The 26,607-nt window shown below is 43.5% G+C and overlaps 1 protein-coding gene across 2 annotated transcripts in view; it reads right to left on the reverse strand.

The window, feature by feature from the left end:
• LOC126864216 (zinc finger protein ush) overlaps nt 1-26,607 on the reverse strand; it is a 202,669-nt gene that overhangs the window by 4,710 nt on the left and 171,352 nt on the right. For both annotated transcript variants that reach the window (XM_050615323.1, XM_050615322.1), the window contains exons 2-3: nt 1,009-1,265; nt 122-518 (exon numbers count right to left, since the gene is read on the reverse strand). In XM_050615323.1, coding sequence (XP_050471280.1) covers nt 122-518; nt 1,009-1,265 — 654 coding nt within the window. The remainder of the gene's footprint in view (nt 1-121; nt 519-1,008; nt 1,266-26,607) is intronic.

The raw sequence follows: 26,607 nt of genomic DNA on the forward strand, positions 1-26,607 counted from the left end.
ATTCTGAAGCGATTCTTTCATTATTTTGAACAGTTCAGTTGAGAAATATGAGCAGGTTTGATATAATAGAAATAATACACAGACCAGTGTTACAGCAGATTGTTTTATTAATTAATATTACCATTTTGAAGTCCAGCCGGAAGGGGTGGCACAGGATTCGGTGGCGAGGTATTTTCCGGTTTGACGGTGAGCGCGACTACGGCGGCGGGCCGAAGAGCTGGATCCGTCGCCAGACTAGGATTGAGTCTCAGTCTTGGTGCAGCTTCATCGTCGAGTTTCAACTTTTTCTCGGTCGGTGGATCGTCCGTATTCGATCGTCTCGACGAGTCCTCCGAGTCTCGCCTGCACATGGATTCCCGTCTTCTTGTCGAGGACGACGAAGAGGACGACGATCTCGGCTGACAATCCTCTTCTTTGACCATGACCAGATTGGACTCTTCGTCCGTGTCTTTCGGACTCGATTCTCGCGTCTGATTGGATCTCGGGGTGACATGTCGATCTCTTAAGCTTCTTGCAACCTGTGCGACAAATATTTACATATTTTGTAAACGAAAGTTACCGAGTGAGTAATTTTACAAGACGAACGGGGTAATTTTTATTAAGCAAGTAATATTGTAGCCTCCTATCCGTTTTAGATATTTCTCGGGAAACGTACGAGATCTAAGCTTTACGAAGTGAGACACTATTTATCCCAAAATAACTCACAAACTTTACCATCTTATTTGTGAACCGATCGAGAGTAAGATCGTTTGTTAATTTTTACGCGAGATTGATCAAATGTTAAATATTAGGTCGTCCGAAAAGTTTCTTTCGTTTTATAAGGAAACAATGGATGCACAACATTTTCCGTTTTATATTATTTTATCAAATTACGTATGATTCATTTTGTTCTATCAAAATAAAGATCACAACGTTCGACAGATTAGGTTTCATGTTTGTATAAAGATGCATCGTTGTAAAAGACAGGTCTGTAAAAGAAAGATACTTTTCGGACAACCTAATATTTACCTCGATATCTTCGGTAAGACTAGCCAGTCGTTTCCGAGCGTCTTCGGGGAGCACGCTGAGCCTCAATCTGATATCCTCAACGGCCGAATTCGCGATCGCAACGGACGAGGAAGGGGGATTCAGTCTCGGTGGTGGCGGTAAACTCGATTCCTCCTCGACGACCGGCGCGATCGGGCTGGAAACCGCCGATCCACCGCCTTCCACTCCGCTGCTCACCGATGGTGTCTTCTCCGAGTCGCTCCATTCCTCATCCTCCCCTGCAACCATAAAGAAACATTACTTTAATTTCTATCAATCTTCTCAAACAGAAATACCATTCCAACTAACAATTCAATATCTCCGTACAATAATCTTCCTCTACTTCAGCCAAACCAAAACTCACTAACAAATTTGTCGATCTTAATAAAAAGGAAAAATAAAATAAAATAACAGAACGATAGAAACAAGTATAACGTATCGTCCATAAATATCCTCGCGTATTTCAATATTAGATTCCTACGTTTTTTCAGGCAATTCCAACGACAGTTTATAAATTCCTCAGAAACGACCATGGCCCGTGAAGACGGATCCACGTGGAAGGAACGTCGTCTCGGCGGAGTCGGAAGTGGTGGGCGATGGAAAAAAGCGAGAAGAAAAAAAAAAATGCACGGCACGCACGTTAAACGACGCGTCTCTATGGCCGTTCGACTCCCTAATGGTCGTTCGCCACGCCAGCCTTTGCGTACCCTCTGTTCCCTTCTCCCTGCTATTCCTTTCACCTATCTTTCTTTATTCGTCTATCTATCCTTCTGCCAGCTACCCCACTCGCTGCACCCTTCGCACGCCTCTGCAGGTCCCCACCATTCGACGAGGCGCGTCCTCGGCGAAAGGGGCTACTCTCGCATCGAAATCTGGGATAAGTTCGACACCGTGGGGTTGTTCGGCTTATTGCTTATCCACGGCATCCTGTGAAACGACGCGCAAGCTTTCGTAGGATCTGAAAACGTTTTTTGCACGATATAATTTGGAAAGTTTCAGGTTCGTCAGACTTGCGACGCTGAAATCCGACTAAATAAAAAATTTCGATTTCGATGTATATCTTGGATTTGACTTGCGGATCGAGGAAGTTGTACCGTGAGAAGATTTCCACTGGACGGCTTGTGAGACCGAGGAATTCATAGTTTGTTTTATTAATGTGTTAATGTTGTGGGAAATGGAACGGTTACGTAAGTTCCTCGTCGTTTAACTACTTTATCTTTCAAGCTCTCTCGCTCCGCCTTCTTGCATTCTTTTTCAACGACAGAATATCTCGAGGCGAAATTAACAGACGTAAAAGTTCTTCTACCTGAAAAACCTGAATTTTCCATTCATTTTTTTCAGCCATTTCTGACAAGAGGAGCTTCAGCTTCGATCCTCAGGATCAAGTATCTTAACACGAAACAATCGAAGAAAGGAATAATCCGATAGATTCTACTTATCGCGTTTTTTGCCCGTGCTCTTCAAATATGAACGAACGTTTGGCGGACATTAAGCTGCAAAAGCCACGATCCTCGACATCCCAAAATTCAACCCTATACACATCGAATCCGCAGAAATGCCTGTACTTCGGTAAAATCCTGTTGCCAAGCAGTAAAACGAGTCTGGACAAAGCATCGACACCTCCGATCACCGTATCTCTGTCCGTGGTTTCTCTCTTCCCCGGTGATCCTTCGCGCGGATATATGCCAGGAAGGCGGGACAAAACGGACTACACCATCCAGGTGGGTTGTCCTCGAAATCGAGACGACACGCGTATCGTCCGTCGAATTACCCGGATGCTTTAATTGCCTGCTTGGGCGAGGCTCGTCGGGACTTTCTCGTTGTACACGAGCGAGAGAAGCGAGACGAGAAGAAACGAGGTAAGAGGAGGCAAGATGCCGAGGTAGATTGGGCAAAGGGTTGCAGCGCACTTCTAGCCTATCCACGGCTCGCATCTACAGCTCGGTCGTGTTCCTTCTGCCTCTCTGTAAATAAGCGGTCATCGATGGATCGGACCGACTCTCGCCAGCACCATCGCGTTCCTCCTTCATCCTTCTTCCTTCTCGTGGCATCCTCTCCTTTTCCTAATGCTATCTTCTGCCTTCGAGGCCCTATTTCTTCCAGTTCAGCTTGTCGTCGTTGCTCGTTGCACGAGGATGCGAGGGAGAGAGCATTCTTAATTGCACGCGCGTACAAGCTACCTGGGTCCGCGGAACACGCTCGTCTCGCGTTTACGCGCGAGCTTCGTTGCGGTGAAATTGATGGAAATTGTGGAAGTATTGTATTAGTTGCTTGAATTTTCGTGTTATAGAATTACTTTCGGCGAGGCCGATTTTTCAGTTTCAGTTTTGAAGATCAGGGGGAAAGAAGCTTTTCTTACGACTCTTTCGAAATCGTCAGAGAACGTAGTACCTTGTTTCTACAATAGTATCTTTGTTACCGAAGATATGACACTTTTACGATATAATCGGTACAACGAAAGAAGTAGTTTATTATTCCAAATGATTCCAATTTACGTAATACATATTATTATTCCTGCACGTATTCCTGGTATCGTATGTATAGATGGTAATTTTTCTTGAATTTTTCCCGTGAATTTTGCCTTATATCAACGTACAAACAGCCACCATTAACAATTCTGTTAACTTTTTAAAAAGCAAATAAATTCGTGTTCAATAAACTGAATCATTTTAATATCGGGACAATTGAAATCACCGATCGGTTACAGAACACGCGATTGAATCTTCGTCGAGGACATTCTCTCTCGAAATGACTCTATCAAGCACGAACGATGTCCCACGAAGTGAACTATTAAACCCGCAAACGGTCGTCCAGTCGCCTCTATCTGCCTTTCATTCTCGTTACCGGCTTCGACCATTCTTAATTGCACGTGCATGCAAACGTTCAACGGCCGATCGAGAGGGCTGCACCTTGCTCGCCTACAACCACCTACTACAATCGCCACCAACCACCTCCGGGTTCGTTGAGGGTGTAATATATCTCGAAAAGAAGACGGTGGTGGTGGTGGTGGTGGTGGCCGACGGTGGAGGGCAGATGGGGGCACAAGGGGGGCAAACACGGCCGCCATTAACATATCCGCGGGCTGATAAGCCATTCTCAGAACCGATACCGCGCCCGTGTACACCTTCGGCCCCGCTTTATGCGAGAAACGAACAACCGCGTGAGAAACGGAGTTCGGAAGCTCTCCTGCTCTTTGCCACTTACGCCATTGTTCTCTTTGTTGAGTGGTTTTAATTGAATTTAGAAACAACCGCACCTGTTACCTGTTAGTCAATGTTTAGATGGTCTTTCTTCGCGAGTCTTTTCTTCGAGCTTGATTTCTTTCGTTTGTTTCAGAAGGATTCGTTTGGAAATTGTTCTTTTTTTGAAAAGGATTGTAATTTGATGATTTGTTATAGATCTTAAAGCCAATGGCGGAGAAGTAATAGCAGAGATTCATTTTTTAGAAGTCAAATTATCGATCAAATCTCTTTGATATATGGCAAATATTTTTGATGGTTTTCAAAGATTCTGTTTAAGCTCGTTCCTTGGTCGTTAAAAAATATATTGCGAATAAAGAGCAGAGACACGTGCTCGTCGTGTAAAAATTACATATCGTATAGCGTGTCGTAGTCGCGGCACGTGGCCCATTTTCAGCCAGGTCTTACATTATAATTTATCGCATCGTATGCATGTTGGAACGCTATACGGTACAACTCCATTTATTAGCATAAAATTTTAGTTAATGCCTAATTAACTGAACTGCTGTCGACTGAAACCATTATTAAAGTAAAAAAGAAAAAAAAAGAAGACTGTGGATAATGGGCAGAGTTGGAAAACACCTATTGCGTAAACTGTTTATTCCTCGTTATCATCAAATAAATTAAGTTCTACTATACTTTCAGCCCATAAATCCTTTTTCCCCTTCTATTCTCCTACGATTCGCAACATCTTTCCAACTTCGCTATATGCGTTACAGCGAATTTCTACCATTAAAATCTCACTAAAACAATATACAAAAAACCTAGAATTCCATTCTGTCTCACAATTCGTACAATCAGCCCTCAGTTTCCATCGACTACGACCTCTTCCTGATTACCGTGAGCCAGCAGCGAACACGTTGAGTCTACTTCCTTCCAATTGGGTACTCGTCATCTGCTGTTGGCTGGACGCGTAGCTGGCACCCGAAGGAAGGAGGATACGATGGCAGTACACCGGTGCGGTGGCAGGAAAACGAGCGCAACGGTAGCAGCTTCATCGGCGCTATGCAAATAGGATCCTGATCGTGACGCGGGTAGGCAAACACGCGACGTACAGGTAACAGGCAGGGCTAGTGAGGCCTGAGTGAGTCCTCTTTGCTTCTTCTTCTTCTTCTTCGTCTTGTTTCTTCTTCTTGTTCCTTCTTTCCAAGCTGTATTATGGTAGTGTGCGCCCTCTTTTCACGGGGCCACGACCCATGCCAGAGGTGCATGCCACTCGTACCGATGCATCCATGAACACTTTGCTTTTCTCTTTCTGCCTTTTCCCCTCCCTCCACCATCCCCTCTTCACTGTTATTCTTTCTTCCTCTTTCCATCGGTAGTCACCGTCTTTTCCTCTCTCTACTCTACCACGCTGCATCGTGGAGATATGCTAATGTAGCCGTCCCGATCGTGACACTGCGGCTGCTAAGTGAGAGCTCAAGTCGCAACCTTCTCATCGGCTCCTACGCCGCGCGTCGAGCCTCTTCCTTGTGGCTACTCGATCTCGCTTCTGTGTTCGCTTGATCCTGTTCCTGTTCCTCTAGCTGAACGCTTCGGTTGTCGCCCGAATGCTATGGTTGACAGTCGGGCTCCGTTTCGGACGACGTTTCTGTGGTAAACTTCATAGGACACCTCGAGGACAGTTCAGACGTAGCGTAAGAGAATTAGAGTCGACGTTGATGGAGTTTGATGGAGAGAGTTGGATATCGATTGGATCGTTTTATAGTCGTGCGTAGGCACAAGGATCAGAGACAAGCGGAATTCTTCTTGTACAATAATTTATCGATGTACCAATAATATTATCGTTCTCCTTAAAACGTTCTATCTGCCATCTCGAAACATACCTGCGAGACTTTTAATATTTTCTTGCGTCGTCGATGTTTGTATATACAATATAATTTCACCTTAAAATGGTACGAAACGATGACAACGTTTTAAACGGTAAAAATATTTCAACGTAACTTAAAAATGAAAAAGTTGCTAGACGAGTGACTTTATAAAGTTGTACAGAAGACACTAAGGGATTCTGGCTTTCATCCCTGGGTTAAAGGACGATTTGATCTTGATTTCTTTCGAGTGCCATGTAATGAAGAAGCAACCATTTCGCTGGTTAAAACATCGATTCCTTTAGAAACGAAGGTCGCTGAGAAACATTCGATTGGATGGTACTCGAGCAATCGTGGCTAGTGGACAAGGATCGCGCCGTCCCTTGTACTACAACATTATGCACAATTTACCGGACGACGTCTCTAGAAACGAAACTGTCCATGTTCCGATTCAATTAAACACCGATGCAATCGATCAATTCAATTCGTCCCGTTACACTTAGCTCTTCAAGATTCACCAAGCATCGGTGCAAGCACACCTCATTAAAACGCAAATCTACCCGATCGATCCGATATCTTCGATCTGCCTTTATTCCGGCTTGCTCCTCGCCTCCGTCGTTTTCTTCGTCGTCTCGACGAGGGGGTGCCGGCCGGAGGGGAACGAGAGAGAGGATCTTATACGAGACCGTCCACCGTTCAGTCCATCCCTTCCAAGAAGTTCAGATCACGTCGCGGAGGACATTATTCATGCAAAGCTCTTACTACGTCCACCTCGTCTTCTATCTGCGTATCAACACGCATGGCTATACGTGGCCGTCATACGTGTAGTGACACGGCGACCAGGCGATTCGAATTGCCTGCGATCACCGTGTCTTGAGAATTTCGACGGATAATTAATCAACTATACGAAAAGAGGAAACGGAAATTTTAGGCAAATCGAAGATCCCCGTTTTGCGTATTTGCATCTTCGATCAGATCGTAAAAGACGATATAAGATCTTTACATACGATACAGACACGCAAGTTTTCAAATTTAACGTTTAGTTTCGTTATTAAAAAAATTACTTTCGCACCTTCGGCTAGCTTACAGAGCTCTATATTATAAGTTAACGAAGTTCTAATAACAAGCTGTGTTAATTACTCCTTGCCTTGGTATCACTGATTTCCTCTTCCAATATCTCCAGGCAATTATACTCGTTCATCTCGTATCACGTGTTGTCGGTCAATTAGAAATCATAAATAACACTGTGACGCATCATGTAATGACCCAGGTCAGATTGCGAACGTGTCACACAAATTGCATCATTCCTTTCAAGAAAAACTATTTATCCGTTTAATCGACATCTAATCGAGTCGATGCATGTTGTTAAACGCTACTACAAAAATCGAACAATCTAATCTACCTATCGAACGTCATTTTCTACTTCTGCGAAAGAAAACTAAAGCGAAAACTACAACTTCTTCGAATGGCTGGAGGATATAATAAATCTTTGGTTGAACGACGTTAAACAAGGATTGCTCGAGCGACCAGGCGTATCTCGTGGATCGATCCGAAAATTTAATTACACCGTAGATCGATCGGGGATCGTCCATGAAGATCGCGTATCGATGTTTTTGAACGTAACACGAGGGATCGGAGAAACGTAACACCTCGCGTGCTCACCTGTCCATGCGAGAGTATTTCACGTGACGAGCTCTCGCGTGTGCACATACGTAGGACAATAATGATAGTAATTATGCTAAAGGGCAACGATAAATCCCGGGCGTCGATATCGTGACGAGATAGCGTAACATTTCGACTTTCAGCCATTTACCACTTAATTACTCGATCAGAGCCGGACGGTCGATCGGGACGAAAATACGCGCCGATTACTAGCTGGGAATATTATTAGTTCATTGAGCCGAGTGAATAAAGCTAATGGTGTTCGTTATTAGTGCAATTATGCCGCTATATTATGTCCTAATGGCGATATTTAACGATGGATATAGCGTATGTATGAGACTCGTAATGGTTGCTCTCTCGTTGCTAGTTATACCTGTTGAAAGTTTATTACGTGCTGGCACGTTTGTTGTTCGTAGCTATGATACATTTTGATTTTATGCACGTTGATTTTATCGATCTCAGGTTATCTTAGCTCGCCTGCGTTGAGCTTCCCGAGCTCCAAAATTGTTATTACCAGACACAAATTCACGTACGATATTTTTGAAGACCTAGGTATTCTTAACACTAGAACTAGCGATAATTAACACATGCTATTTCTACCAAAACCAGTCGAAATGGTTGGTCTTTAAAAAATACGTAATAATAGAATATTTTTATATTTATTGATTTATTACTTTCTTACAGAAGAAATTCCATGTTATGTAGTACATTTTTGGTATTATTAATCCATCTGAGACTATGATCTTTAAACGAGACTTGACAAATTTATAAAATTGTAGAACCAGTCGTTTTGACTGGTGTGGTATTTCTAGTGTTAGCATCTAGCAATCTAGCGATCGATCCGGAATTTTCCTGATAACTGATATCGTCATATTGAATGATACGCAGTAAAAATTTTAAAAACGCGTGGGAAGTTGTACGAAACGAGGAAACTGGTTAATCGAGGAAACTGTTCGATAAACAGATTGCAGGACTCTTTTACACTTTGACAAGTATCAGTTATTTTGACTGGTATTGGTATAAGTAGCCTTGGTACAAAATTATTTTCAGTTTGAATACATAAAGAACAAAATAAAATTCATTATATTATTCTTTTAGTTATCGTTGCGAAAGTCATTACATCGTCGTGGAAAAAAGATATAACACGAAGTAGGAATTTTAAAATAAAATTGCAAAACCAATCAATTTGACTGGTAGTTCTAGTGTTAAACTAAAAAATTTAAGAAAATTTACCTTTCTTATATCTTATATATTATTGTATATTGTCTGCGTTATATGTAGTTTTGTACTTTTGAATAAAAAAGGAAGGAAACAATTTTTTAGAAAGTAAAGAGAGAGATGCGAAAGGAAGGAATAAATTTTTAATTCCTTAACTGCTCATCATCAGTTTGTGTTTTCCATCGACCGATTAACGCGTTCCTCGTCTCGGTTACAACGCGGACCCGTGTCCCGCTCATGGTCTATTTCGCCCGTAGAATAAATAGATAAACAAATGATCGCCATAAATTTCCATACGATTGTCCTACGTCGAAAGCATTCTCGTACGGGAGAACGATCTCCGATCAACGCCGGGACGCAGCTGTTTCTTCTTTTATCTCGCGACAGGAACAGGATCCGTGCAGGTCGTTTCGCTTGCTAGCAGGACCTTCGAGGGACGTTATCAGTACTCGCCATCTGTCACCGAGCTTGGTTTTCACTGCTTTTGCTGGTGATTTTTTCTGGTGCCGGTGAAAACCAGAAATCGAGCCCGCCCAGCCGTGCTGCGAGGAGCAACGTACCGCGTCTCACTCTCTTTGTCCTTTAAATCAAACTACGAATATCCTGAATATCCTGGGTATCGTTCAAGATTTTCCTGTAGAAACCCGAAAAGTGATATATTCGATTTTATTAAAAGCGAATTAGAACAAATTTGGCAGAAAGTTTGTTGAAAAAGTCCAAACGCCTAGTCCTTAACGGTTATCCTTGAGTCATATAGGTGACCAGGATAATTTACGTTACTTAATATCAAGTATTATTTTGTATGTCATTATTTTCAGCGCCTCAGATATATATACAACGTTTGATAAAATAACATATTTGAAAAATAAGCACTGCACTGTAACGATACCAGTCGTGGGTTAAACGCATTTATTCTTACAATGAATGGATTGAGAGGGAGAACATTGAAGTTTACGAATTACCATAAACCACCGTACAATCCAGAAAACGCATTTAAAGGAAACCAGATGCAACATAGACGAGCAAAAAGAATGCATCGAACTGCAGGGAGCACGCTGTTGAGGTGCGAGTACCGAGGGAAAAAAGGTAAAGGTTTATCTGTTCGAGTGTCTCCGCTGGTGTCAACGGCTGGTATCTCTTAATGACTGCCCCATCTTTCAAGGCTTAATCGTCGACACGTATAAAGCATATCCCTGGCTCTCTGCATATTCAATGCGCATGGTCGCAACGGGCTCGTGCTGCGTACACGCGTTGAAAATTATCTGCCGCCTCCTCCTTCGATTAAAATTCCGGATTCCCGTTTTCTGGAGGCAACAAAACGTCCTGCCCACGATACCAACTTATTCACGAATCACGCCATCTCCCTTTTCTTTCTTTCTCCTCTTTTTCTCTTCCTCTCGAGCTCCTGTAACGACGTTTCTAAACCAACGAGGCTGTTACAATAGGAAGGGATTTTTCGATAATTTTAGTAGATCGACAACAAGCAACTCAAGATCGAGCAAAATCAGATCACTTTTCGAACGTCGCTACAAGCTCGATAAACTTTTGCACCGTTTTAGAAAATAGAAGACGGTTGTTCGCAATCTACGCTTGTCACTCGTGAATTTATCGATAAATCGACAAGCTATAAATCATATGGTATAAATATTTTAAGAAGAAGAGCGATGGCGTGACAACCGGTGACCAATTTCCTCTCTTCGTTCTCATCGACAAAGAAGATAAAAGTACCATTGAATGCGCACGACAATGGCCGCCAACCGGAGGCCTCCACAGATTGCTTCCAAATAAAACAAATCCACGGCAATTATATTCACAAAATATTCCGGCGAGCCCGGTAGCGATACCATCGAACTGCCTTTCTTCGTTCTTTCGATACAATCAACGAAAATGGATCTGGATCGAGTCTCATTGTGGCAGACGATACTACGAAGCAGCCGAAAGATCTCCGAAGGACCAGTATATAGCAGAACTCGAGCAAGTTAGAGAGACGAGAGAAGAAAAAAAGATGATGGAAAGGAGACGGGGAAGAAAGAATGGTCGTATAAGAGGGATAGGAAAGCAGAGGAATAGCGCGAGCAAGAGAGAGAAACAAGAGGAGAGGAGGGAAGATGGCCAGAACTCGCTTCTCGTCTAGCTACAGATCTAATCTCTCGTTCCCGCGCTGCGTGCCTAATTAAAGATCGATATCTCTCGATATTATTGCACCCCCTCCTTGTACCACCTTCCAGCCACCCTATCGGCCTGCCATCCTCCCCCTCCGCCACGTAGCAGGTTATTAAATTCTCCTATCGCGAGAATCTGGACTGGCCGGTCCTACCCGCTCGTATCTGATCCGGTCAATCTTTAGTCTCGTTACCTTTCGGCCCTCTGTTCGGCCACGATCGAGTCGATTCGACTCTTTACAAATTTCCAAAGAGGACCAGAGCCCGGATCAACCATGAGAAACGGCCGACAGTATGGAGAGTAGACTCACTTTCAGAATCGAGACTTCCTGGATCAACACAAATCCATGGACATGTTGTAGCTGTCAGAGAGATGATTCTGCGCGGGTTGTTGTGTCGTGTTGTCGTTGGGCGGTGAAAGTAGAGCAGAATGTAAGCTTTGGAATAGAAATTTGGCACGTAATTTATATCTTTCATAGTAGAAGATTCCTTCACGTCGAATGCGGATAATCGAAGACGCAGAGAATAGATATTTCAAAGTTTGCGAATGAAATTCATGTTATATCTTTGGCTAGCGGGATTCTCTTACGTTGAACGTAGATAATTAGAGAAGCAGGAATTATTCAAAATCTTTAGAGTAACTACGATAAATGGCTAATACGATAAAATTTCAAGTCCTTCGACGAAGCAAAGCGCCTCACTTTTTTTAGAATGGAAACTTGGAGATGACATTAATTCAGCGTGAATTTCAGAATCTATCAAATTGCATTTTCATAATAAAAAAAAAAGAAGAATGATATTATCCAAAACAGAATTCTGTCTGTCGAAAGCACGAGAATAATTCCAACTCAATCCTCGTTGATGAAGAAATTTCGCGGAGCGATCGTTTCGATCGTGAAGCGGTGAATCAATCGGAGGACACTGTGAACGCGGCTTAAAACATTGAGACGTGACCAATGCTCGTTGCCACGAAGGCAATGCCACATCGGGCAATTATCGCTCGGCAGGACCTCGACGTGCATACATTAAGGCCGACGAGCTTCCTCTCTTTCTCTTCCCCTTGCAACTTGCTCTCTGTTCTCTGCTCGCGACAGAGGTTGCCTGCGAATGACCACGAAGACGAAGACGACAACGACGACGACGACGACGACGACGACGACGGTGAACCGACACAACGAGATTTCGTATCTGACCAGGACACTTCTCGCCTACCTTCTGGACGACGTTTTAAGATCGATATCGAACCGCTCTGGAAGTCGACCGAATGAATAATTATCAAAGGGCGGGCTCGGTATATCTCGCCACCTTGCCCCCCTCGATCCTCCTCCTGTCTAGTTCTATTTCTTTGATTTTCCTCGTCGGACCACGAAAGTTTTGACTCATGACGCGTTCATCTAGCTGGAGTAGAAACCAGCAACCTGGCGGTGTACTTTTGCTGGATGCTTTCGAAATAACCGATACGGAGACTGGTTTAGTTGTTTTCTAAAGCGGCTGCGATATTTATTATTTTATTTATTTATTATTGCTTAGTCCGTGCCATTCGGCTTTGGACGAACTTTCAGTTTTACATCTCTTATACCTATTTCGCTTCTTATATATCTACCTCCCCTCTTATCCACTCTATTATGTTGCACTCCCTTAATTATTCTATCTCTAAAAGCTAAAAACTATAAAAACTAAAAACTAATGACTAAAGAACTATCGCAACTTTGGGCTTTTGCCTCCTTGCTGTGCTTCCTTCTTGTCGTTCCTCCCCATCTTGTATTGCCCTTCTCTTCTCTGTTATTGCTTTTAGTTCTGTTAGTCCTTCTCCAGTCTCATTTAGTGTTTTTTCTATGTCCTTTGGCCCTCCCGTTATTTCACATTCTTCTATTACATGTCTCAGGCTTTCTTCTTTCCTTTTACATAGTCTGCAGCTTGTTTCTCCCTCTTCTTTCCAGTATTCCCTTGCTTTGGTCTCGTTTCCACATCTGAATCTTGCTGATATTCTTCTGTCCTTCCACTTCATCCTCCCTTCTAGCGATATTTATTAACAAAGCGTTGTAAATTTTGATAGTGTGTCCTATGGAAATTACGCGGTTCTGGAAGAAAAGCGTTCCGGAAGACGAAGTTGAATAAAAGTGGGATTTCCTGGAATATTCTATCAGAGAAGATGATTATTATTATTATTGTCATTTCTTAACTTTTGATCTTCAAAAAATACAGTCAAATGATTATCAAAATATGTTATTTCATTTTCAAGATTTAACGAGTTCGTACTTCACGCTTTATGGAAACGATAAAATTCTTGAAACTGTTTTCTCAAATGTAGATTATTAAATAAATTTGTCAATCGTCCATTGTCATAAGTATGTGAATAATCCACAGAGAGCGTTGAAGACAGCAAGCGTGAACGATGCGTGTTAAGCTGGAGTTGGTGGAATCGATGAGCAATTTTCGCAGACCAGATCGTCGTAAAGTCGCCGTTGAGGTATCGAAAACTCGAAGGGGGTTATATTTACGATCGTGTCCACGAACAATCCCCCGCGTAGCGAACTCTCACGTACCTATACGTGCCCAGAGTTAAGCGTGCCGTTATATCTCAGTATAACCAGACTGCGCATTTAGTAGCCGCTAAAATGTTCTAAGAACGTTGTATACAGACCATAAATGTAGTTTTAAAGAAATGGAAAAGGAACAGCGAGGAGCAGAATCTTAGATGGACGTAAAAATATAATCATATAGAAACATAGATCGAGACGGTTGTTAAAATAATTTGATATTACGAAATTCGCAGATAAATCTATTTTCTCTCGCGATTTCCATCGAATGGTCTTAGACGAGGGTAAATATACGATAAGAAAGGATTCTCCTGAAACAGTCGCTCTCGTTTTTCTCGATATCGTCTTTCTCACGTTCCTCTATCGTGTCTCCCGGTGTCAAAACAAAACACATAAATTCACTCGTTCAAGCGTCGATTTACTATATTTTACGAGGAATGACATGTTGCATGCAAACGAGCGTTCATAAAAATTACACCCGCGTGGCAAGTAGCATTATGCACACGGATACACTCGTTGGCGAAACAGCACGTACGTTCGTTTGCCATCGGGGTAGTAAAGTAGCGCACGAACGAGAAACGCAGAGGAACCCCTCGACTTCCAACCGAAGTTGCCAGTTTGCTTCGTACGGGAGGAACGCCTGGAATCGCTCAATTTCGATGATATTGGGCCGTCGTTCGGCGATGTTGCCTGCGTTCGAGAAAAGAGGAACGGGGGTGAAAGAGTCGTAAATCGACAGGAGGGAGACGGAGATACGTGGAAATGGATTTTTATCGAGTGTCTGAGGAAGTCGGCGCGAGGGAACGGCGAGAGTGGAAGTTAATTTTGTGTCGTTTATCGGTATTCCCGTGAGTTACCGGCGTACATCGCGCCTCGTGCCTCGAATTTCGCTGCCACGATTGATACTCGTATGAAATAAAATCCGGGGTACCGTTGGATTGTTTCATCTTTAACAACGAAGCTGAATTTAATTAGTAAGCAGCTATTTCATCACCACGACTTAGCGCAAAATTTTAAGAGCTCCGACATTTAAGTACTTTCAGTCGTAAAATACTTATAAACAAACAGATGCGTGTATATGAAAAGCATAGTTATATTAGATGGATCTTCGCAATGCGGCAATTTAACAAATAAAATTATCAAGCGATCAATGGCGATTTTAACAAATTATCGATTGTTTACCCCTCTCGAGTTAGAGACTAGGCAGATGTAATTTTATTATTCCAACGTAAATGCAATGTAATTTTATTATTTCTAACGTTCGTCTTATTTTGTATCGTACAGTCTCGTTGACTTTAATCGCATGGCGAATGGAGGACCTCGTGTATCAATCTCCAAACCGGTCTAATTCTATAATATCTGAAGCATCCACGATCTTCTTCCTTTCGTCAATCATCCAACCCTCGAGGTGTTCGTGGCGCACAATAAGAGCCTCCGCTTCTCTTTCCGCGGCTCTCTTCTTCCTCACGATCTCCGTCTCTGCGAGTCGATCCAAAGTTTCGCGATAAAATCCACGATAGCGCGTCAGGGGGCGATAGACGAGAGTAAAAGCGGCAGATAGCCTTCGGTGCAACGACGGTGAGTTAGAACGAGACGGAACGCAGGGTGAGCGTGTGGGATAGGGTGGCAGAGAGATAAGCTCGATTATGATCCCCGGTGGTTAAAGCCGAAGTTTTTACGGTAGATAAGGTCGCAGGAATGGGTTGCGCGAAGATAATACCGCGTCCACCCCTTCAACCCTCTCTTTCTATCCCACCCCCTCACGGTTAGCCGTGTTGCTTTTTCTCTGATGCCGCGCCATCTTTCTTAATAAGGCGCTGCTTCCACCCTTTCACGCGGTGAAACCCAACGCTTGACCCGATTTTTCGCGTCACGACGACGATAAGCTCCATACGCCTACGAGATTACGGCGGACGTGGTTTGCTGTCTTCCGAGTGAAGCGGAAGACGAATCACAGTGTGCGTATTGAGATATTTATTCCTTTTTCCGATAGGAATCGAGAAACGTAGTCGATGTTTTATTAATGCTAGAGGGATGAAGAGCGTTAGATAAATGAAAAATAGGGTGAGGGCGGACACGGAGATATTGAAATAACTGAATTGGAAGGGCGTGAAGCTGCGAAATGTGACGTAAGTTATATCGAAGCCAAACTGATCGACTCTATCGCGATTAGTTCTTTGAAAATTCTAGAAAAATTAAATAACAATCCTATATTGTCGTGTTAAAGGTAAGACAGTTTCACAAAATGGATTTATCGTATTTGATTTCCGTTTGAGTTCAAAGAAGCAAGAAGGTAGAAACGGAAATATGCAATTAACCAGAAAATAGAAATATCTAAGATAAGGTTTGGAAAATATTCGTCGGACTCCATTGCAATAGATATACACGTAGTTTTATAGATTACCTGACAATTTAGTTATGAATACACGATTTGAGCAATTCACAGGTGGCTAGGTTTCACGTAGCAATCATCTTCATTAAAACCATCCATAAATCGAAACAGTTCGGTTGATTCACGATTCTTCTTAAGCGCAGCAAACATAATACCATTTAGTCCATAATTTCTACTCAAACCGATAATTAAGATATTTTTTGAAAAAGAAGGGGCGAGAAAAATGGGGCGAGGAGACGGTGGAGATCCGATTGAAAATTTGCCGAGCACGCGACGGATTCATCCCCCTTTCACGGTGGTGGTTCGTGGGAAAAGGCAGACGGAGGGTGAGCGAGTCGACAGACGGAGAGGGAAGTCGTAAACGTAATCGTGCTTTTTCAGGCGCCGCCACTAAACCACCCCCGACCCGTGGCTGCACCGTGCCTTCGGGAGCCGCTTAAAATATTTTTACAGCGTACAGCCACTACGATGTCGCGATATTTCGTGCTTACGTACCGATGATAGCACCTCTCCACCCCCGGCGAGCCCTTCACCCGTTCCAATCCGTCTTTTTCCCTCTGCCATTCTCGTTCACCTCTCGGGAGAGATACCGGCGATTTTTAGAATTATTTATCTCGCACCACGGCCACGTAAAAATTAGTATCTTTCCTTTGGAAAATTAGAGATTCGCCGGAGACAATTTTATTTGCAAAGACGCAGAAACGAATACTTTTCAAAATTGTAGAATAATTTGTAGGGGCGAATGATTAGGATCGTAGCTATGAACGACGGTGCAATTATTTGAAATATATTCTACTTATTAATTATTACAATAATATTCTAATTATTATTTATAAGTAAGCGTTATGTTCATTTCTAGCCAACTTCCACCCTCCCCGACCGACAATTATCATTTCGCGTCGAAAGATACCGCGATAACTCTATTAAGAACGCTTTAAATTAAAAGAAGAAGAAACCTGAAAGAAATCGAAGAAAGTAGAAAAAGACAAGGGGTTGGAAGCGATAGAAGAGAAGGTTCTGCGCGACCAGCGATCTTTCGTGCGTGCGAGCAGCGGCGAGGCAAAAATCGTCGAAGCCTTTTAGACGGTTTACGAGCCCGCGGACGAAGTATATCTCGAAGGCTGCCGAAGAGAAAGGCGGACGTTCCGAAAAGAGCAGAAGGAGGAGAACACGAAGACGAAGACGAAGAGAGAAAGAGAAAGAGAGATGAGAGCGAGGTCGGTCGGCAGATACGAAACCGTCATCATATTGAAAACCATAATTCGTGGGACTGGGGGCTCCAGGTACGCCAGGGGCGTACCGTGACCGCTATCTGTATCGCGTCACAATAAATACTAATTCCTGGAAGGTGGCCCTTGGCATTATCTTAGGACCGTGTGGCAAAGTCACTTATACTTACTTATACTCCCCTCTTTCTGCTCCCTTTCGCTCGTATCCACCCCCTTCTCTCTCTTCTTCCATCTCTTTCTCTCTCTCTCTTCTCTCTGAGTCGCCTCGATAGAAAGAGAATAATTATTTCCGATAGGTCGATGATAGTCTGCGCCTCGTTATTGCTTATGCTTTATGTCTTACCCCCCCCCCTCCCCTCCTCCCCTCTTTTTCCCTCTTCCAGGAGAAAGAGTAATCTTCTTCGACTCCGCTTGTCTCCTTCCTCGTCCTCTGTCTCCTTCGTTTCTTCTCTCTTCTTGCATCTTAATCTCTTTCTTTTCTACTCTTTATTCGTTCCTTTTGGTTGCCATCTCGTTGTCTCGTTTTCGCCGCGCTTCCTTGCTTTTCCTTTTTCGGCACGATGCCTTTTCTTCGCCACGAGACACTGCCCCGTTCGTTATCCAGGGAAGCCTAATCGAGGCCCATCCGTCAGTCTAATGGAGAATCGAACCGAACCAAGTCCTCTCTTCACTCCTCCGCATCGTTAATTGTTCCTTCTTGTTCCTGGTTTATGGCATCCAGAAACATGTCACACGTCCGTAGCGTGCGTGTGGGTCGTGGACGAAAATTCGCGTAATTATGATTTTACGGTAATTACAGAGCAAATACGCGATATTCGTGTTGTTACGTCTCTCGGAAATGTCGCATCGATTATAATATATGTTGTATGTGTAACATAGTAACAATTTCGTTCTTCTGAAACGTCTTCTCTTTTAACGTAGACATTGTACGAAGGAGCGATCCGACAATTCAATATACAATGGAAATGAAATTTCTCCTTTTTGAAAAGTGGATCTGTATTTTATGTTACAAGTTTGCGAGCAAGTGATACGATGTCTTCCATCTTCTCGAAAAGAAAACAAACCACAGATTGAAAAAGTTTCAGACCCATTCATCCCGATAACCGCACTAACATTCCCAAGTGGATCACAAAATTCTACTTGTCATTCTACCATCGATAAAACTCTCCAACATCCAACAAACTTCCTCGAAGTTGACCCAAAAGTACCAAATCGAAAAATCAATCGTATTCTTCGAGACTGTGCTTCTTAACGAGCGTCTACGCGATCTCCAGGCGACGATGTAGTAGTCCGCGGTTATCGATGTTCGCGAAACGACCCGATCCGAGATAAATCGTATCCGTGAGTGCAACACGGAACCGTACAAATGATTCAAGGTCACGGCGCAAAAATGGAGCGATAAATCGCGCGATATCTGGCGGTTGCGTCCGTGCCAGGGAATACCGAGAAAGGACTCTAATCGTTTTCGCGCCGAGATCTCTCAGAGGACGTATATCGCGTATATATCTGGCATGAAAGCGAGAAACAGTCGTCGGTCGTCGATGAATCATCGTCGAGGAGTTCCTCCATCAGTTACCTACGATAATGTATTCCATCGAGGAATAAAGTTTTTATTTGCCCTTTTCCCACAGATATCGTAATCGCCGGCAATTGCTACCTTCTTTCGTCGAGTCGCGGATATTTCGAGATGCACCGTGAAAATTCCACGAAGCCGAGCGATTTTCTTTGTTGGGCCAGGACGGTCACGAAGCTTCGTATCGCCGTCTCCTCGTTTCCTATCGAATCGATAAGTTTTATCGCGGACGTGTCATGAACCGCGAGCAGATTCTGACTTCTATCACGCTCTTTTTCACTGATTTCTTGTCTTCCGTTTCTTTTTTCTTCTTTCCATCGCCGAGGAAGAACGATGGCGATAAGTTAGAGTTATATGCGACCTGACGAAGATGAATCAGTGACAAGGATAAGTAGAATTTTTGTAGCTGTGAGGTTCGTCGTGGTACACTACGGAAAATTTCGAATTTTTGCAATCTGTCTCGGCTATTATTATTATTATTATTATTATTATTATTCGCGTGTAGAATAATTTACGTTTCGTGTCTTTCTGCGGCAGTCTAATCACTTTGAAACTAAACCATGTTTTCGAAACGAGCTACGAAAATAATTTTCTTCAAGAGGAGGCAGAGAGGAGGAGGAGCATCTCGTGTTCCGTTTGCTCGAAATCTCAGACGCGAAGTGGATGCACGTGGAGACGCGCAGGGACGTATTGTGCCAAGGCTCAGATATCGGCGCGTCGCGTCACCTTATCGTTGTCGACGTCGGAGAGCAGCTCGCAGACGCGATTGCCCGCGTCTCTGCGATTCTCTCTTTTCCCCTCTGCGCTTTTCCATTGCCCTTTTCCTTCTCACGGTTGCATGTTTGACCGAAGAAGCAACTCCCGGTCCATTCCTCGCGGAAGATAAAGTCGACGATCGGACGCAACCGCGCGGCTGAAAAAGTTTCCTAATCGACAGATAAGAATTCCGCGTGACTCGCTGACTTTCTCGCGGATTATTTCAACCTGAGGAGTCTCGTACTTTAGTGAATCTTTAGAATTAAACGATATCTCATTGAAGTCGCAGTAATCGAACTTTTTTGTCTAGCAATAAACGCAGAGACATTTAATGTTCAATGTAAATCGTCGGCATAAAACTGAAATTGAAAAAATTACGCATATGAATAACAATTCTTCTGTTTTGCTGAAACTCGAGGAACTTGTTAGTAACGAAAGAATACGACTCGTCGCTAGTAACCCGAAGAACGCAGTATGATTATCATCACATTTCTTAATTCCATTCCTCTGCATACTGTACTGAAATTAAAAAATAAAAAGATTATCCAAATTCGAATAACCTTAAGAGAATACTTCTAGTGATTCTCATCGTGCTAATTCACTTTGCCACCACCACTCTCTTTCTCTTCGAACGCCGTCTGAAAATCTCGTGTCATTGAACGTTGGCTGGCGACGGAAGGACACAGAGGAGGAATTTTCAGGGCAGCAAGTTGCAACGGCTGGTCGTGGTGTCGGACGAAGAAGAAGCCGTGAGAGGCTCGCAGGGAATTCGCGACGTCGTAGAAACACACGGAGTCAAGGAGGGAGCCTTGAGGGGCTCGGAGTGTACGTAGGACGAGAGCCTGGCCGGCTCGTTATCAGTTCAGGAGGTGTTATCAGCTGGATGCAGCTCCCTTCCAGGCGTCCCAACCCCTTTGGCAACTCGGCGAGAGAAGGAGAGACGAAGTGGCGACGAGAGGCGAGGGGAAAACGCCACAGGGTTGTGGGGGAGGGAGAGGGACGATGTTCGAAGGTGCACGCTATCTTCCACCCCTGGAGAGATGGCTATAGAGTGCATCTAGCGATAACGAGGCAAGTTAAACAATATCGAGCTATATGAGGGCCAGGACTCCAGACCGAAGATTAACCGCGTCTCTGGCAAGTAGATACTTTGGTATCTACGAAGAATCGGCTCTCCCCCAGGTCTTGGACGTATTTCGGGGAAGATGCTGGTTGGTTGGCCGTCGTTGAACCCAACGCGGAGAGAGGAAACGCGAGAGCGTGATTAAGGAGTATCGGCACTTGGGGAGAAACTTGCTGAAACTTGGCCTCCGTTTTGCCTTCCCGACCCCCATTCTTTTCTTTTCTTTCGTCTTTAGTCTCTTTTGTAGCGAAATAGCGTTACGCTTGTCACGTATCCTTGCGATTTTGAATTTCGTATTACGTATCTCGCTTCTTCCCGGCTGAATATTTTAATAACAGGGCACAAGGGCTATACATTATCTCGTAGGTTTTATATATTTCAGTGATAATTGCATTCCGAAGATGCGGAATATCGCGCACATAGTTTCAGATAAAAATCATACAAATCTACAAGGCGTCTTATCTACATGTACGAAGGGGTTAAGAAGAATTTATATTTCTGCAAGACAAACAGCCACGAAAGAAAGCAACGACCGAGAGTAGCGGTTACAAGAGAAACTCAGGTCCCTGCGCGAAACACGAGAAACAAATCGCAATTGGCCGTAATCGTATCGGAGAGCCGATCGAACGAGAACGAAGACGAATTTCGTAGCCCCGCGGAGGCGAAACCGTGAGCTACCGAGTGAGAGAGCGGCGGCCGGTCCTCCACTCGCCGCGATATCTCGATCGATCTGACGTTGGGGAAAGGATGCAAGACGCTGGAGTGGTCCGTCGATCGAATCTTCTGCCTGGAGAAGGGACAGGTCCCGCGATCCATGGTCCAAATATTGGGACACCGTATCTCTTTTCGAAGCCGAGCCAATCCGGCCAGCCTCCACGTAGACGAGAAGGATGAAATCGAAGGATTGAACGTGCAACGGAATAAGAAGACAATGAAACGTATAAAGAAAAGGCACGCCATAAGTGTGCGGCAAAGAGTCGTCGCAAATCGAAGGAGAGAACGAAAGATTGGTGAAAATAATTAAAGTGACACAGAGAAGCAAGAAAATAAAAAAGAAAGAAAACGACGAATGACATAATGAAAAAAGACATGATCGAAAATTCGTCATAAAGGAAAAAGCGAAAGATTAAGAAATAGGACAAGATTGAAGGAATACAGAGAGAAAGAGGAACGAAACAGGAGATGGATGAAGTTTCAACGATACACTTTGGTGTACGGTTAGCCGACGTACGAAAGTACTTATGTACGTATGTAGTATGTACGTACGAAACAGACATCCCCTCTCTCTGCTCGTTTGGTCGCGGTGAGAGATAGCTCTCGAACCAGGGTACCCAGGTTGCGCCGATATGGGGGCCGAGACTTTACGAGACGGTGGTCGTGGACGAGTGATTGATGAGCGGCCGAGCTAATGAGGAGCTGAGCTGCAGGACGGGGATCACGATAAAGAGGTCCCACCACCGTGTAGCCCTTCTCGCGAGAGGCATACGGAGTTGCAACACCTCCTTCTTTCTCCTCTTCCTCTTCTTCTTCTTCTTCGTATTACCCTCCTCTTCTATCGAGCCTTGTCCTTCTTCTTGTCTTCCGCGATTGGGAGGGTTTTCAGTCTTCTTCTGTTTTCTCTTACTTCCTTTTTTCCACCGGTACTGTATCTTGTTAAGTCTTTTCGCGAATCTATGCTGTTCCTACCTTTTTTGGTCTCTTTGCACAGTAGTGCAGAGTTAAGTGGTCAATTCTAGTTTCGGTGATAGCTGTACAGATTAACATAACATGTTCGCTACCGCAGAGGGTTCGAACAAAGTATATGTCTTAGATTGCGTTTTATTTCTCGTACCTCGGATGTTTGTTTTTACAAGCGATACAACAGCAATACTATGAAATCAGATTCGAATAATTATCAAAAACACGGTGGATCCTTCAAACGTGATTTTAGTCTTCCTATCTAATATTAAATTCACTCGAAGAAGTCAGTTTTAACGATTGGATGATGAACAGCGAGAGACATTTAACAAAAAATAAAATCTTAGTGAGTTGACGCAGCATTATCATAGATAAGTTTCTTTACGAAGGAAAATTTGCGATCTCAGAAATCCAAGAAACATCGTTCGCTTAATAATATTGACTACAACAAAGACGAAAAATTAAATTTTCCTGCAGAATTTATCCAGCGCGATGAGAATTCGCTGGGTGTCGTGGAAGAGGGCTAAAATTCACTGACATCATCATCGTTTCCGTCGGCGTGGCTGATTTAAGCGCTCGTTGAAAGCATTTGCCTACCTTATCTTGTTTTCTATATTTACAGGATTATACTCGTAATTCGAGGAGGAAGCGGTTCAAGCAAGAGAGAGAGAGAGAGAGAGAGAGAGAGAGAGAAAGAGAGATGAAGTCAAGGGAGCTTTGGCCGAAGAAGAAGGAAGAAGGGGGTGGCGAAGCTGGTGAAGGAGGAGGTTTATAATAAAGCCTGCAGGGTCCAAGATACGTGGTGGCTGGCAGCCGTTATCAAACGCGTCCAGCGTTCGAGTCTCTCTCCGCAAAACCCTCCCGCTGGAAACTCGCGGTAACCTGGTTAGTGTTCCCGTGTCCGTTGAAACGAGTCACGAATCCGTGTGCAACGAGAATCCACCCATCTCCGTTTCGCGGGATTTCCCCCTTCATAGAATCGAACGTCCGTATCTCAAAATTCTTCGTTCCTACCTTCTTTTATGTTTTAAGGAGATCAGAATATTTATCGAGACTAATGCTACGATACGTCCTGAAGTAAATTTTTCAAAGACTCTTGTACATATTGTTATAATTAAAACACGAATTTTTGCGCAAATTTATATTTTCGTTACTATAATTAAAGAAGTGAACGGAAGCTTAGATTCGTTAAATTTCATCCACTAAATGTTACAGCAAGTAGCATGCTCTTTTGTATTGAAGAATGCGATTCAAGGGAATGTTTCGTATACTGATTGTTCTCTATTTTATATTATGAGATTATGAAATATGATGGAGATAAGAAAAACGATCTGCGTATCTCAATCGATAAATTTTGCATCGAAGATCGAGATTTAGGGACGTGAGTTTCAAAATCAAAAATAATGAAATATTTCGCAAGAGAGTCGGAATCATTTTCTGATACTTTTTAATCACCCAGTACAAGCCTCTTCATTTATCCCCACTGAGAAAGCCATCAGCAGGAGCAGTAGCAGAGCACCAACAGCAGCAGCACAGCAGCAGCAACAACAGCAACAACAACAGAGACCTGGCAGCCCGTGCTGTGTATTATAATGTAGAGTGTGAGTTATCAGACATCGGCCCGTTATCAGGGTCTGGGATCGCCTGGTCCGCTGCTAAGCTCCCACCACCCCCTATTCAACCCCTGATAACGAAAGGGTTATCACGCCACGCTCCCCAACTGCCATTCCTCGCCTCTAGGAAACCCAGCCGGCCGCCTTTCCACCGGGAGATTATTATTCTTTTTACTTGCAGCCGCTTTTTCGCGCCGCCCGATTACGATCCCTTTGACTTGGCCACTTTACTGCTCGCCCGCTACCTTCGACGACCACCTCAGACCTCTATTTCCACCCCCAACTGCTGCTTTCCGCGCAAAATACTTGTTTTTATCCCATTTTTCTAATTCTTTTTTATTTATTTTTTCTCTGTTTTTTTCACATTTTCGGATCTCTCTTTTTACTTGAGTTTTATCAACGCGCACAAACGCACATACACACATATAAAGGGATATTTTTATTACTTTTAACATGTAGCACAAAGTTTATGTTTTTCGCTGTTCAATTCTTTCTCTATTTTTCTTCCACGTATATTCGTTTATTCGTTTATTTACCTTCATTTTTCTCTTTCTATTCTTTTTATTATCACACTTTTATTTCTTTTCGAGAACTATCCAAATTGCTAATTATTCCTAATACCGTAACCTAAATTACTTAGCCAAACCATATCTACGCGGCATTAACTCTATTTTCATCGTCTTTAGCTTTAAACGCTAAAGCCACCCTCGGTGTATCCATAAATTTCATTCAAATCCCTTCAGAAAGTTCCATTATCCTTATTCCAATCCTAACTAAATACTTCAACGTAGCAAATTTCCACACAATGTCATCGTTGCGCAGTGTATATGTACCATGCGACACGCAGAGAGTCAAGAAACCGATAAGTCCCGGTGTACACGTGAAACCGTAGCCCGAAGCCTAACCCAATCGCGAGCGGATAAAAAATGCAGATAACCGCAGTCGGTTAGAAACAAAATGTCAAGAGACTTTCCGTCTCGTTCTCGTCTTCGCGGCCAGTGACGTGGCCACGTCAAAGGGGATACCCTTTGAAGGGAATGCGTGGATGCCGATCGCGGGATCGGTGTCGACCAGGCAACGATTAGCGCGAGAAACGGGTCCGCGACGTGCGAATCGCTGGTTCCGCCGTGCTCTTCGACCGATGTCTCGGCCAACTCGACGATAAATCCAGCGCAGGGAAAACGTCTCGTTAGTCGCTGAACCACGGGGAGGAGAGAAACAGAGAGAGAAAGAAAGAGATCTTTCGGAGATCGAGCTCGATCCTCTGCTCGAGGTCATCTAGGACCTCGTAGCCAGTCAAGCGCCTTGTTCCTTTACCTTTCTTCCTTTCTTTTATTTCGTTTTTTTCTTTTCTTCTTCCCTTTTTCTTTTTCTTCAATCGTGTCCCGATTGGTCTTGCCCGGCTTTGGCCTAGGACTTCTTTGTTGCTCTTTCTACCGAGAGAGCGAAACTAAGAGAGGGATCGTTAAACGTTACTACGTTTAGTTTCTACGACGAACGATCGGCCCAAAGTGACGCATGGACGCGATTGATCTACGAGTTTCTCTGCTGGGTTATTTCTATGGTATTGCCCTCAGGGTAGTTCGAACTCGTAATTGACATTTTTTAAGTTTAGCGAATGCTAGGGTTAAGGGACCTTGGGTATGTTTTTGTGGAAAGACCGAGTACGATGTACCAATCGTTAATAATTTCTTAAGAATCTTTTGCAACGTATAAAATATTATTTTTAATCCTGTAACCATGCAATTCCGTGAATACTTGAAAGCGATTTTCAACCGAGGATGGACGAATTATTTCATTTTAATTTGAATATTAATGAACTTATGAAGGTAAGTCACTTGTATTTTAACAACTAAATATTAACCGTACACTTACGCAATTAATTTATCAAATTAATAAAAAACAGAGTTGATCAGTTTGACTTCTGAGAGGGTCACACACGTGCGTCTTAAAAGAAATAGAGAGAAAAAAAAAAGAATTCTGTAGAAATTATTAAACAGTTCTACGAAATCCAGCAAAGGTTCGACTATTCCCACCAGGCTTCCATCGGTTCCGAAGGACGAATCGAAGCGACAAATGTCTGATCTAGCGACGCGGTCAAACGATAGCCATGCGAGCAAATTGCACGGTCTCGAACGAGGAGTAAACAGACACTTGGGACTCATTTTCGAGAGGCACTGCCCCGAGAAGACACGCGAACCGACGAGCCGCTAATTTAATATCTCCCTCGTCCTTTATTTTCGCGCGGCTAATGGCAGCAAATTTACTCTCGCAGCCTCGTTATCGTCGCGGCTCGTCTTCACCAACACAAACGAACGAAGAATGAAGAAAAGGGCCTCTCTGTTCTTTCAAGACCAGGCTACATTTAGGAGATACGTAGAAGAGATATTCGTCTTTGTTTAATGTGACGTGGGGGAGGAGAATCCGCGACACCGCGGAATTCGAAGCATCTGCCACTCTTCCTAGGATTCGGGTGATAAACTTTTGATATTTTGGTGTTTCGTTAACGTATAAAGTTTCGTGTTAAATGGTACTTTCAAGATTTTTCTGCAGCATGTACATCAGATAATTTTGGGTCACGAGAAAGGT

Source organism: Bombus huntii, chromosome 3 (genome assembly GCF_024542735.1).
Source record: "Bombus huntii isolate Logan2020A chromosome 3, iyBomHunt1.1, whole genome shotgun sequence".
NCBI lineage: Eukaryota > Metazoa > Arthropoda > Insecta > Hymenoptera > Apidae > Bombus > Bombus huntii.